Below are 14,225 nucleotides of genomic sequence, written 5' to 3'. Positions count from 1 at the left end.
GACCTGATTTTACTAGTTAGGTTTTTTGTATGCATTTCTGTATAGGATGTGGTACTGACACGAACAATGTCAAAAATACTGAAGGTCTCCATTTGGGATTCCTTCCTCCCACCCTTTTAATATTGATACTTTTAAACAAACACTTTGACTAAAAACTTCAGAATGCAAAAACAATCCTTGACAGCCTAGTCTAGGAACCAGCAAGCACAATATTCAAAGCAACACAAAAACCTCCAAACACTGCAGGAAGCCTTAATGCACATGAGTGTTTAGTAAAGCTTCAAAAGTAGTCTCACTGGTTCCTCGCTGGGCTGTCAGGGATTGTTTTTTGCATTCTGATGTCACTTTCACAGTCTGACAAGGACTAAGATTTTATAAAAGGGGTGCTTTGGGTCCTTTATACACAGGGGTCATATCTGAACTACTTTGGCTAAGAGATTTGTAAAAATAAATAAATTAGAGATTGCCAATAATTTTCTGCCGTGCTCTCTATGAGAAGCAATGTGAATAAACTGCATACCTGTACAGGTGTCAAAGGTACATATTAAAAACTTACACGTACATCATGAAGGTGTAAATTAGTAACATGAAAAGCATGAAATATATTTACTCTCTATTTACTCTCTAAATAATCTGCCAAGTACCAGCATGACTAGAACCTCTAACATATTACCCTTTTTTCTTTATAGAGGGCAGAACCAACCTGTTATGAGCACCTTGAATGGCCAAGCTTTCATTACTGCTCAGAACCATGCCTATGCAGTGGATAACAATTCTCTACCTGCAGGCTGGAAACCACTTTTTGTAAACATCAATGACCAGAGCAATGAGGTGACTTCAGTTCCTAAGGATGTACTGTTTCAATAAGAACAACATATATTTCTTCATCTATCTTTCTTTCAACAGGGGATTATGCATGAGACCAAACCAATCTTCACTTCGCAATTCCACCCTGAGGCCAACCCTGGGCCTGTTGACACAGAGGTACAGTACACCAATGTACACGGAAGCATTAGATATAGCCGTAATAAGATTACTATGACCTTGCTAGGAAAGGTCACCTTGCTGGGAAAGGTCTGCAAGCTTACTAAATCAATGCTGTTGCTAGATCATATACTAAACTACTTTGTTCTTCATTTTAGTTCCTATTTGATGTCTACATGTCACTGATAAAGAAGGGTAAAGGTACCACCCTGGCATCTGTAATGCCCAAACCAGCTCTGCAGTCTAAACGAATTGATGTAAGTAACCCTGTACTCCAGGGGTGCATTTGCTGGATTGGTAATATATTTGAAAAAAAAAAAAATGCCTAGCTGGAAATTATACTTACCAACCAGAAACAGTCAGTAATTAAATCTGTCTGGGGGCTACATGCCTGGACTGGCACCTGGCTCAGCTGGCTCAGCCTCTCAGCGAGCTTCTGCTCCTGCCCCCTCTACAACCCAGCGCTTCAGTGAGTGTAGGGAGTGTAGGGAGGCAGAGCTGAGAGCTGTTGACTGACAGCCATTAGCTCCCTGCTCAGGGAGCTGTGAGAATCAAGCAATCTGCAGTGTTTGATCTCTCGGTTCTGAGTGTTAGAGATGGCGGGGGGCAAATGCAGCATTGGACTGAAGCTGCATCCACCTAGGTAGGTATGATTAAAAAAAAAAAAATTCCCATACTTCTCTTTTAAGGATGCTGTTGGCTTTGCAGCCAAAAGTTTCCTAGCAACCAGTGAAGATTATAGTGGGCAGAGCCTGATGGGGGAATGAAGGCACTAGTTCCCCATTAGGTTTATTCCCTCCTCGTGATTGACGATTGACAGCAGGGACTGGATAGATTCTATAGCCAAAAGCAGGCTGTCTATTGACTATGGATCTGCCCACTGTCCTGCTGTCAATCACAAGGAGAGCAAACCTGATGGGGAACTATTATCTCTGAATACTCATTGGGCTCCTCCCACTCAGCCTAAAAAGTCAGAGACTGCTGTGCTATGTGTGTGAGAGCTGCGGCAGTGGGGTGAGTGCCCAGTTCAAGAAGGAAGTTGAGTCTGTATGGACACAATGGCCTCATTACGCCTCCACTCACGGTGCTTGCCACAAGTTTATGTACCTGTTTACAACAGACATATGAATCTGTTGCCTGCACTGATGTGTGGAGACACAACGGAATTCTAAATAGTGTCAAAGACACTATTTATGAATTCCCCTGTCTGCTTCTGTAATGTCAGTATAGGGCACTCCGAAGAGAGGAGAATGGAAGGAAGCAAGCTATGGTTATATTGTTATAAATTGCAGCTTGAGCTGTTGAGTCCAAAAAGCTATTGAGTCCCAAAATCTAAAAGCTTTGAACAAAGTATATAAGGGAAGCCTAAAAACATGTAAAAAAGGAACTCATAGCTCCACATGCTGCTTGCATATGGAAATATAAATACGCATTTGAAAATACGTTTGTTTACGGTAGGGTAACGAATGGCTGTGCTTTGCAGTATCGATTATAATCATTGCTGATTGGTGAGAGTTTTGTTTCAACAAATTCAATGATTTTGTTGTTATTTTTCTAAAAAGTTTGGAGTCACTCAGTATGATACTATATAAAATGAAGTTAAATTAGGTTTTTGTTTAATTTGCATTTGAAGTATTAATATAAGCTACATATTAATAGTAGCTACAATCATAAACTTAGCCTTGTTAAGCCTTGTATCTGTATCAACAGAAGAATGGCAGGGCACACCAGGGAGGTGCTGGGAAAGCAGTATAGAGGCAAGGCCATCATAATTTTGGAGAATCTTCCTTTTTAAGAACTGTGGTTCTTGTTATGTTGGCCTCAATTATTTTAAGTATTTGCAATGTATTTCTGTCTATTTTTTCCTGTTTTAAAATATATTTTTTTAATACCCTGCTGTTCATTAAATCTTTTACTATGTAGGTATCTAAAGTCCTCATCCTGGGCTCTGGAGGTCTCTCTATTGGGCAAGCAGGAGAGTTTGATTATTCTGGGTCACAGGCAGTTAAAGCTATGAAAGTAAGTGCATTTTTATCTTATATGATTAATCACAGTGATTATGGGACATTCAGCAGACTTTGTATATGAATAGTAAATGTGTACAGGTCATAGCCTCCCAAGGAGGGTGAATGGTTGCTTACTTACACACCTTTATTTCGAGCTTGAGTGGGAATAGAGTTACCTGAGATTAGTCTAAATAGAGGAAATCTAAGCCTGCTGTTTAATATAATGCTGTAAGACCAACATCGTAGTATACCCCTAAGCAGTGAAGTATTGTAAAAATGGCAGAACTGGTAGCTGCCTGGGTCCTCAAATCCCAGGGGGGCCCATGGAATTAAAAAAAAGTTCTGTATTTCAGTGCTCTATATACTCAATAGTCAATTTCAGCTTTGCAAATCTTTAGCCGTTTTTTGAAGAGGTGATCAGCAGCAATGGCAGCCTTTGAATTTCTCACAATAAAGGTTTCCATTAGGATTATAATAGTGTCATACCTACAGAAATGTTTTACAGACCCATGTCAGAAGCAAAACACAAATGTCTGTTTACACAAATTCTTATGTATCATCCAAACTGCCCTGGGCCCATAGTATAACAAAATCACCATTACCCCTTGGGCCTGCACCATTACATTTTTCTGTTTCTCCTCTACCATGAAAGTACTAAGTTAAATAGGATGTGTTGTCACATGATTTGAAGGATGCAGAAAAACAAACGTTCAGTAAAGATCATTGTGTTAAATTATTATTTTGTTATTTTAGAAGCCAAAGACAAAATTTTAATTGACAATGAGCAAACTGGGCAGCCATAGGAGGGCAAAGTGGGGAAATCAATCAAAAAGAGAAATACAGTAGCAAAAAAAAAAAGTTAACAACTTTACTGAAAGATTTATATTGCATTAAAGTAAACTTGGAACTATCTGTAACTACAGCTCTTACAGTGCATTATATGATATGGATCTAGTGTAATAGGATCTGCTGGGTGCCAGAGAATAAACATAATTAATAACACACTATTCTACATGTGTATTTTACTAAAAGACAAAAGTTGATTGTACATTAATTGTTTTGTTGTTGCATATCTCATGAAATCTTTGTCCCATAGGAAGAAAATGTGAAAACAGTTCTTATGAACCCCAACATTGCCTCTGTCCAGACTAATGAGGTTGGCCTCAAGCAAGCTGACACAGTCTACTTCCTACCCATCACACCACAGTTTGTCACCGAAGTCATTAAGGCAGAAAGACCTGATGGAATTATCTTGGGAATGGGTGGACAGACAGCTCTGAACTGCGGTAAGTACAGCCCAAATCTGGTCATACAAGGTTAGAATTGTGTTACAAAATGTTCATTTTCAAAACCTCTGATTTTCCAATGGTCAATGGGCATAAGATAACAATCATTTTCAACTGTAGTGACAAGAAAATTTTAAAGTTGAAGTCTAGTCAAATCAGTGGCGTAGCATGGGGGGTGCGAGGGGGGCCACCGCCCTGGGCGCAAAAATCACGAGTGTGGACAGTCTAGCACAGGGATAAAAACCTCTTGTTAAACTTATGTCAGAGAATCCACGTTGTTCAGCAACAGCGACCGTTCTTGTGGCTGGCGGACCTGTATAATGGTGGTGATCAGCGAGGGGCTGAGCTGAGGACACATAGGCTGGCCGCCTGACAGCCCGGGACTGGGAAGAATAGTTCCACTATGGCGACCTCCTCCTTGACCTAGCCCCCCTGACCCGGCCCCCCCAAGAAATGAAAAGCGGCGGACGCAGCATCTCCCGTGCCTCCAGGGCATGGATTGCTCGAACGTCCTCTCCGCACTAACATGAGGCCCAGAGAACAGGCTGACTGAGAACCCAGAGGACTTGCAATGAGGCGCATGTTGCCAGGGAGCCGCCAGAAGGATCAAAGCACCCCCGGATCAAGGAGACAGAGTGGCATGGAAGGGCTAGTAGTCTCCCTCATCTCCCCCTCAGCGCCCTCTCCCTCTCTCGCCCCCCCCCTTTCCCTCAGCTCCACCGTCTCTCTGATCCCAATGTCTCTCTCTGCCTCTCTCTCAGTGAATCCAAATCACCAGTGCTGCAAAAACACACAATTGTGCAAATATATAAATAAATAAACAAACACAACACAAACACAATAAAAAGAAAAGTTCATCCATAGCCATAAAGTCCATTCATAGCCATGTTTTTTGGATACTTTTTGTTGATTATTATATGAACTTTGGTTGTTTATTTATATATTTGCACAATATTGTGTGTTCTTGCAGCAATGGTGATTTGGATTCACTACCCAGTAGGGCTATCTTAGAATTATTGTATTTGATACATTTTTATATGACATTTTCTGTGCTTTATTTGCACAATGAGGTTGAGGTTTCTTGCAGCACTGGTGATTAGGACTCACTACCCAGTATTTTTTTTTTTTTAAATAATTCAGTTAATGGGAGCTACATACAGTATGTCATATTTACACTATAATACTTGTTGCAACACCGTGCCCTTGGGGTATTGACCCCAACAGCACAGTGTTGCAACAAGTATTATTGTGTGAACATGACATATGTTGCTACCATTAACTGAAATATTATAAAATCCCCCCACCTAATGCCTATGATGGCTAACATGTGTTAGAAAAGATGTAAACACCTATTTTCAGGCTGTCCAGTCATGTTATCCCCTGTGTGAGACAGTGGTGTATGCAGGAGAGAGGAGGGAACGCCAACAACAGATGGGACATAGGAACCTATGCATGATGTCACCACTCCAGACTTTACCAGTCATTGTCAAGCACGCTCTCCTCTCCTCTACAGCCACCACTGTCTCACACAGGGGATCATGTGACCAGACTGGAGCTAGCTGAAAATAGGTAAGTCTGTGGGTCAAGGGGGCGCAAATTATTTGCCTCGCCCCGGGCGCTGACAAACCACGCTACGCCACTGAGTCAAATACTGTCTAAGCTTTAACCTGTTTCCACCTCTGTTCTAACCCCCATTCTGACTACCCTGTAAAGGAAAGATATCTATACTTACCTATTTTGGAGGCGCTCTGGTCCAGCCACATGATCGACTCCCAATTCTCTCAAAGCCGTCAGAGAAAACACGGATAAACAAAGAACACACCAGTTTGAGGAAGGCTACACAAGGAAGACATCCTCTGTCTGAGTTTAGCTATGCCCAGCTCATTCCCTGTACCATATGGTTCCAGTTAACCAGTTGTTGAGTTGGTATTGCACACTTAAGGCCCGTACACACGATAGGACTTTGTAAAAACTTTCCTGTGGATTTTTGTACAAAGGGCGTCGGCCCTGAACTTGTATTGCATACACACGGCAGGACTTTTTCAGCCAACTTTCACCAATCACATGATTTTTCTGCTCTTTACTGCCACCTTTGGCCAACTTCTGTATTGTTGTCTGATCTTTTGTCTTGATTCTGAGCATGTGTTTGTACAAAAGTCATATGGTTTTCTGTACACACGAGCAGACTTTGCTCCATCTGACTTTTGTTGCCAGAAAGTTTGTCCATTCGCACAGCCAACAAAAGTCTGATGAAAACCGAAAAAGTTTGTCTGATGGAGCGTACACACGGTCGGATGTTGCTCCAAAACAGCTAATTTGCATGTTTGTTGTCAAAAAGTCTGATCGTGTGTATGGGCCTTTACAGGGATCAGAAGATGCCCTCATTGATATAACTACCCTCTCCATCCTAAATACAGGAGAGAGGTGGAAGATGCTGAAATTAGACAGGAGGATATTTGGATTAGTTGGGAAAAGTATGTAAAAAACATAAAACGATTATGATTAAAGATTACTTAAATTTGGTTAAATTCTGCTATATATGATGCCTTAGGACCTGTTACAAAAAAAGAACACATGAAAAACAACACAAATGTTATTCTACAAAAATCTGTGGATTTAAAATAGACAAACTCTTCTTTGTAGTTAATTCTCCTTTTATCTATGGCAGGTGTGGAACTTTTCAAACGAGGTGTACTCAAGGAATACGGAGTACGGGTTTTGGGCACCTCAGTGGAGTCCATCATGTTTACAGAAGACAGACAGCTCTTCTCTGACAAACTAAATGAAATTAAGGAACCCATTGCCCCCAGTTTTGCTGTGGAATCGGTAAGGCTGATTTTCACATGTGGCATTGAAAAAAATGATGTGAATTTTATAATGCCTCACAATAATGTTGCTTTTAAATTGAGCCTAGAAATGGAACTAAAGTCAAAAATACCTATGGTCAATAGTCTGGAGTCTGTGAGGTCCCTTGTCTTCTTCTGGGTACTGGTCTTTGGCTGTTTTGATTGACTGGTGCCTGCTGCTAGCAATAGTTTTTTCAACTTTAGTCAAGCATTAAAAAGACTAAAGCCGCGTACACACGTAGCGGTATGTCCGACGTACTTAGTCTGGCGGACTTCCCGCCAGACTGTCCGTCGGACTTTCCGAACGGGCTACTTGCCCACACACAGCACCTTTTTAAGCGGACTAATACGACATACTAAGTCCGCCGTACTATCCGCCGTATTTTTGAAATGAACGGACTCGCCCACACACGCGGAGGAAAGTCCGCTCATTTCAAGCGCGTCTCCAGGTAGGCGGGGCCCGCGAAGGAGACGTCGCTGGCCCCGCCGCCTGGTATGGACTTAAAGGGGAACCCCAATGCCGGAAAAAATCGGCGTGGGGGTCCCCCCAAGTCCACAACAGACCCTTGTCCGAGCACGCTACCCGGCCGGCCAGGAAAGGGGGGGCGAGCGAGCGCCCCCTCCTGAGCCGTACCAGGCCACGTGCCCTCAACATGGGGGGTGCCTTGGGGAAGGGGGGGCCGCGTGGCCCCCCCACCCCAAAGCACCTTGTCCCCATGTTGATGAGGACAAGGGCCTCTTCCCGACAACTCTGGCCGGTGGTTGTCGGGGTCTGCGGGCGGGGGGCTTATCGGAATCCGGGAGCCCCCTTTAATACAATGTACCCCTACCCATTCACCTGTAAAATAAAAGTACAAAGAAAACAGAACACACAAGATAAAATACTTTATTGCACAGCTCCGGGGGTCTTCCGTCTTCGGGAGTCTTCTCGCCGGACTCCTCCGCTATCTTCTTGTAGCTCTTTTGCTAGCGGAGGAGTCCGGCTTTCTTCCTCGCCGCCGGCCTCTTCTTCCGACTTCGGGGGTCTTGCCCCCCTCTTCGGTTCTTCTGCCGGGCCACCGCGCCTTCTTATAGCTCTTTTACAGGCGGTGGCCCGGTCTTCTGTCGCCGCCGCCGCCGCCGCCGCCTTCCCTTCTTCTTCTTCTTCTTCTTCTTCTCCAGGAGATGTTGACTCGACGATCTCTCCGGCCGCAATGCCAGGGACGCGCTGTGCTGCCACTTATATAGGGACAAGGGGCGGTGTCACATGGCTTTATGTCACATGGGTTGGTGTCACATGGTGACCCCGCCCCCTTACGATGTCACAGTCCCCATGTGACATCAACCCATGTGACCAACCCATGTGACATAAAGCTATGTGACACCGCCCCTTGTCCCTATATAAGTGGCAGCGCAGCGCGTCCCTGGCATTGCGGCCGGAGAGATCGTCGAGTCAACATCTCCTGGAGAAGAAGAAGAAGAAGAAGAAGAAGAAGAAGAAGAACGGAAGGCGGCGCGGTGGCCCGGCAGAAGAACCGAAGAGGGGGGCAAGACCCCCGAAGTCGGAAGAAGAGGCCGGCGGCGAGGAAGAAAGCCGGACTCCTCCGCTAGCAAAAGAGCTACAAGAAGATAGCGGAGGAGTCCGGCGAGAAGACCCCCGAAGACGGAAGACCCCCGGAGCTGTGCAATAAAGTATTTTATCTCGTGTGTTGTGTTTTTTTGTACTTTTATTTTACAGGTGAATGGGTAGGGGTACATTGTACCCCATACTCATTCACATAGGGTGGGGGGCCGGTATCCGGGGGCCCCCTTATTAAAGGGGGCTCCCGGATTCCGATAAGCCCCCCGCCCGCAGACCCCGACAACCAACGGCCAGGGTTGTCGGGAAGAGGCCCTTGTCCTCATCAACATGGGGACAAGGTGCTTTGGGGTGGGGGGCCGCGCGGCCCCCCCTTCCCCAAGGCACCCCCCATGTTGAGGGCACGCGGCCTGGTACGGCTCAGGAGGGCGGGGCGCTCGCTCGCCCCCCCTTTCCTGGCCGGCCGGGTAGCGTGCTCGGACAAGGGTCTGTTGTGGACTTGGGGGGACCCCACGCCGATTTTTTTAGGCGTTGGGGTTCCCCTTTAAGTTCATACCAGGCGGCGGGGCCAGCGACGTCTCCTTCGCGGGCCCCGCCTACCTGGAGACGTGCTCGAAATGAGCGGACTTTTCTCCGGGCGGGAAAAGTCCGCTCATTTCAAAAGTACGGACTGGCATATACACGGCCGGATTGTCCGCCAAAATGCGAGTCCGGCGGGAAGATTGGTGTGCAACACGGCATTCTAAGTCGGCCGTACTTTCGGGTCAAAAAAGTATGCCGGAGGCTACACACGGGGGGATTGTTTGGCGGACTTGAGTTTGCCGGACTTTTCCACGGGATTGTTTGATCGTGTGTACGCGGCATAATGTGCAGAGTAATGGGAGCAGGCACAGAATAAAAGTAAAATCTACTTTTAACATTCTATCATATTGAGAAACTACTCCAGCATTCTTATTACTTTATAATAAGTTTAACACAAAGCCTGCCCTATCTCTCTTTACTATAATAAAATAACAGTTTGGAGTGGAGGTATTGATTTAGTTGTATCGAAAGAAAGTATTATAAATGTTAAAGACTTAGGGGTTGATTTACTAAAGGCAAATAGACAAGTGCATTTGCTCCAGAGCTTAGTAAATTAAGGGATGCTCTGCTGATCTCTATCATCCAATCATCTGCAAATATAAATACTTTTTTTTTTTCCTTGCATGTCATTGGGTATTTCTTGTAAACTGAAGCTTTACCTAATTTACTAAGCTCTGGAGCAACTGCACTTGCCATTTGCTTTTAGTAAATCTACTTCTTTGTTTAATTTTGAAAGTCTAGAGTTAGGTTTCTTTTTCATGTATTCATTACATTAATTTGAAAATTCAGTTTAGAAGGGTTTGCTTTTTTTCATGTGGCAATTACTTTTTTTTTAAAGATTTGAATTTTAGGCTCACATTGTATTAAAAAAAAATATTTATTTTCTTGTGTTCAGCCAAGTGTTAAAGTGTATCTATAGCCAAATTGTATTTTTAAGTTTTGGATGAAGTTGGAAAGGATTAGAATCCCTGTCAGGTTTTACTGCTGTCTGGAGAGTTCCCCCTTACTTTCTGTCATAAGGATAACCTTTTCAACTCACCAATGACAGCACTGTTTCATTTTTTATTGCTGTCTGTTTCCCTATTGCAAATTTTCCTCTGTTCCCTGTCTGGTAAAGGTCCCCAGAACAGAAAGTATGGGAAAAAGTCTGTAACAGAGCCCCGGATAACAGTAACACTGGACAGGAATTCTGATACTTCCCAAAGCTACAAAACAACAAAAAAAAAAGTTTTGGCTATACATATAGCTTTGGCTTTAGATACTGGTATATCTCTTCTGCATTAAAAATCCTGCCTGCTCGGCCATTTTTATTTTTTACATAAATTTAACTTTAAAGTAAGAAACCTTAAGCCTTAGAAACCACTTTAACAACAGTCAGTGAAAAAAGTCAGAAAGTGACATTTATTCCAAACTTTGCTGCAAATAAGTTAATAAAAAGGATGTATTTTGGATATATGGCTGTTAGGTAACAGTTATTTGAACATTTTCCTTATTATTTTAACTGCCTTATCTGTCTGACGTGATGTGTTAGGTAATAAAGCTCTTTTCTCATAGGTGAAAGATGCCTTGGAAGCAGCTGATAAAATTAGCTATCCTGTCATGATTCGATCTGCCTATGCCTTAGGTGGTCTGGGGTCAGGACTTTGTCCTGACAAGGAAACACTCACAGACCTGGCAACAAAGGTAAAAATTACTAAGCTTTTCAGAGCATGGGAAATTAACCAGCAAGTTGTCTATTCACATATCCTAAGTTACATTATATCTGCAGCACTTGTACTAACTTAATGGATCAATGTAATGATTCTGAATGCAAAAGCTCAAGCTAAAAAATAAATAAAAAATGCATTAGAATGAAGTATGTTGAATGGCTAATCACTACTAAAATCTTCAAATGAAGCTAAAGCCAAGACTTTTATTTTTTATTTTTAAATAACGTTGGAAAATTTTAAAACTCCATTCAGTTTATTTTTTGCAGTTTATTTTTTATCATCTGTATCCCACTGAGGAGGTTTACCTTCACTTTCTGTCCTGAAAAAACAACAGAAAATAAATAAAATATTACCAAAGTGAGGGAAATACTGATCTAAGACAATTGTCACTGAAACATTTGTTCAAACGGTCCTGCTAGCATTCCATTAGTGCATGCAGCCAATGGCTGCTGCTCTGATCTGTGTATTCTGACAGGAGGGGAGTCCCTGCTGTCAGGATACAATAGTGCAGTGGGAGAGATCCCTGCATCCACATTGCTTGTCTTGATGCAGGGACCTGTCACGTTTTTTTTTTGTTTTACCTGCTGGTTGAACAAAAATAAACTGCCCATGTATACCTTGCTTAACCTCCCTGGCGGTATGATTCAGTCTGGAATAAGGTGCTGAAAGCGGTACAATTATTTTGCATGGAAATCTGGCTTTTATTTTGTAGTCCTGTAATTCTTAGGAATAACGCTCTGAAATCTCTTCAAACCAGAGTCTAGCAGACATCCCGGGTATGATAAAGTTTATAATATAATAAAGAATAATAAAAATTATTCAATAATGTAATCAAATCCAAAAAAAAACTGAAAAAGGGACATGTTTTGGTTGCTATGGACAATCTCCAAATTCAAGGCAGAAAAAACAGTATTTATAATATAAAAGTGCATGCAGGGCATTGCACAGACCACTAGGGACAAAGGGGGTGTGTATTTTTTAATACAGCACTGTAATCTGTAAGATTACAGTGCTGTGTGTGTTTTGTGTGTTTTTACTTTTTTGAATTTGCCGCCGTTCTCCGCTCCCGTGCGCCGTAACGCCGCAGGGAACGGAGCTCGGCGGCATTCGGCACTGTGAATCGAGCGGAGGACAGCTCGATCACACAGCGCGGGGGACATCGCTGGATCCAGGGGACAAGGTGAGTAACGCTCCCTGTGTCCTCCCCTGCATCGAGCGAAGCCATCCCGAGTCTGGCTCGGGGTTACCGCTCCTGTAATTAAAATCCCAACCCGAGCCAGACTCGGGATTACCGCTAGGAAGGTTAAGAATTGGTAAACATTAATTTTTTGTTTTTGGGTTCAGATAAGCTTTTAACTACTTGCTGATGGCCAACAGTTAATTTACTGCTGGTGGTGGCTCCCACGGATTCAGCGATGTACCCATAGCGAAGTTGCACTGAACTTCCAGGTTTACAGGTGCCCCTGCCACTTGAGCTGTGATTGGACACAGGATGAGTTCCTCAGCAGGCTCATAGGTAAAGATTTTGGCTGTGAACCTGCTGATTGATGTGGCCAATCACAGTACAGATCTGTATGTGTTAGTAAACACAGAAGCCAGATCTGGCTGGTTCTTCTCCCTGGTTTTACTTACCGTTGAGAGCAAAAATCGGGGAGGAAAGCCAGCCAGATCTGTGAGCACACATAAACTTGTTAGGCACACAGTTGACCCCTTGATTGCCCTCCTGGTCTCCCTTGTCACCCAGTGACAGTGTACAGTATTATCACTGATCACTGTATTAGCCCTTGTACACACGGTCGGACATTCTGCCAACCAAATCCGTTGGATTTTGTCCGACGGATTGTGTCCGAAACTGTTGCATACACACGGTCGGACCAAGTTGTCGGAAAATCCGATCGTTCAGAACGTGATGACATTATTTTGTTACGACGGGACTACGTTCACGCTAGTAGCCAATAGCTTTGGTGTAGGAATTTGATCTGAGCATGCGTGGAACTTTGTCCGATCAAAATTCTCTACACATGATCGGAGTATGTCCGATCGGACCAGTTTGTCGGAAAATATTTCCAACAAGTTGGAAAATTGGGTCCGATGGATATTCCGACGGAAACAGTCCGATGCATACCACACACAGTTGGATTATCCGACAAAACGGTCCGATAGGACACATTCAGTCGGAATCTCTGACCATGTGTACAAGAGCTAAGTGTCACTAACGATGTCAGATAGTGTCAGTTAGTCAGCTAGGTTGGCATTGCATGGTTTTTGAATCTCGGCTGGTTCAGCAGGAACTGGCTGAGATTTAAACCGTTAATGGGGAGGCTGAATGTACCAAGTTGATCGATCGATCAACTTGGGTACAAACAGCCTGCCAGGTTCTCTTGTGATTATCACAAGTGGCTACTATAGCTGCTTGCGATAATCACTGTCTTCTACTGATGGGAAAGGCTTCACCTCCCCACTCCTGTCCACCCCACCAGGAGAATACAATGGCCCATCAGGAGGTATTCCCCTGTCAACACTATCTGTGTTGATGGGGAAAAAGTGTGAATTTCAAAATAGCCTGCCTTAGTATCCCTCCCAGTCAGTGCATGTATTTATTGTGTTTGTGTAAGAATAACTAAAGGTTACAGATAGTCAAATATAGTAGTCTAGATATTATCAAAAAATGTAGAACAGATCCCAGTTGGTAGCATACACTATCCTTGCATTGACATTTATTTTAGGATTATAATAAAATATGTAGAACCAATCAAAGAAAGTTTAATGTTACACTTAATTTTAATCTTCCTGCATTTCATGTTTTATAATCATTTCAGAGCATACAAGATTGACATGGTATAATGGCTTTCAACGCTGACAATCTCTATTTTATATTAAAGGCTCTGGCAATGACCAACCAGATCTTGGTGGAACGTTCAGTTGTAGGCTGGAAAGAGATTGAGTATGAGGTAGTTAGAGATGCAGCAGATAACTGTGTTACCGTCTGCAACATGGAAAATGTTGATGCTATGGGGGTCCATACAGGTAAACATTTGAATTTCAGTATGTGAAATTGTATGTGTGGTACTGACAAATGTACTTTATTTCAAACACCATCAGTAAGATTTATTGAAAGATGAAGATGAGATTCTTATAAACCATGTAAAAAATCTAAAAATGTATATAAATGGAATCTTACAAAATTAGTGTAGCGCAACAATTTGTGATAAACAGAAATAAATATAAGTCCAACAAAACATCAGTCTTCAGTT

The 14,225-nt window shown here is 43.1% G+C and overlaps 1 protein-coding gene across 1 annotated transcript in view; it reads left to right on the top strand.

Moving 5' to 3' along the window:
* The window catches only part of CPS1 (carbamoyl-phosphate synthase 1), a 179,499-nt gene that overhangs the window by 66,503 nt on the left and 98,771 nt on the right, over positions 1 to 14,225 (top strand). The window contains exons 10-17 of the mRNA XM_077448349.1: positions 690 to 831; positions 907 to 984; positions 1,143 to 1,241; positions 2,908 to 3,003; positions 4,087 to 4,276; positions 6,945 to 7,102; positions 10,817 to 10,945; positions 13,854 to 13,998. Of these exons, the coding sequence (XP_077304475.1) occupies positions 690 to 831; positions 907 to 984; positions 1,143 to 1,241; positions 2,908 to 3,003; positions 4,087 to 4,276; positions 6,945 to 7,102; positions 10,817 to 10,945; positions 13,854 to 13,998 (1,037 nt within the window). The remainder of the gene's footprint in view (positions 1 to 689; positions 832 to 906; positions 985 to 1,142; positions 1,242 to 2,907; positions 3,004 to 4,086; positions 4,277 to 6,944; positions 7,103 to 10,816; positions 10,946 to 13,853; positions 13,999 to 14,225) is intronic.

The sequence above is a fragment of the Lithobates pipiens genome, unplaced genomic scaffold, assembly GCF_037356315.1.
Source record: "Lithobates pipiens isolate NorthernLeopardFrog02 unplaced genomic scaffold, aLitPip1_a1.2 Scaffold_22, whole genome shotgun sequence".
NCBI classification, from domain to species: domain Eukaryota; kingdom Metazoa; phylum Chordata; class Amphibia; order Anura; family Ranidae; genus Lithobates; species Lithobates pipiens.
The sequence above is the reverse complement of the archived record's forward strand: the minus strand, read 5'-3'. Positions and strand labels throughout refer to the sequence as shown.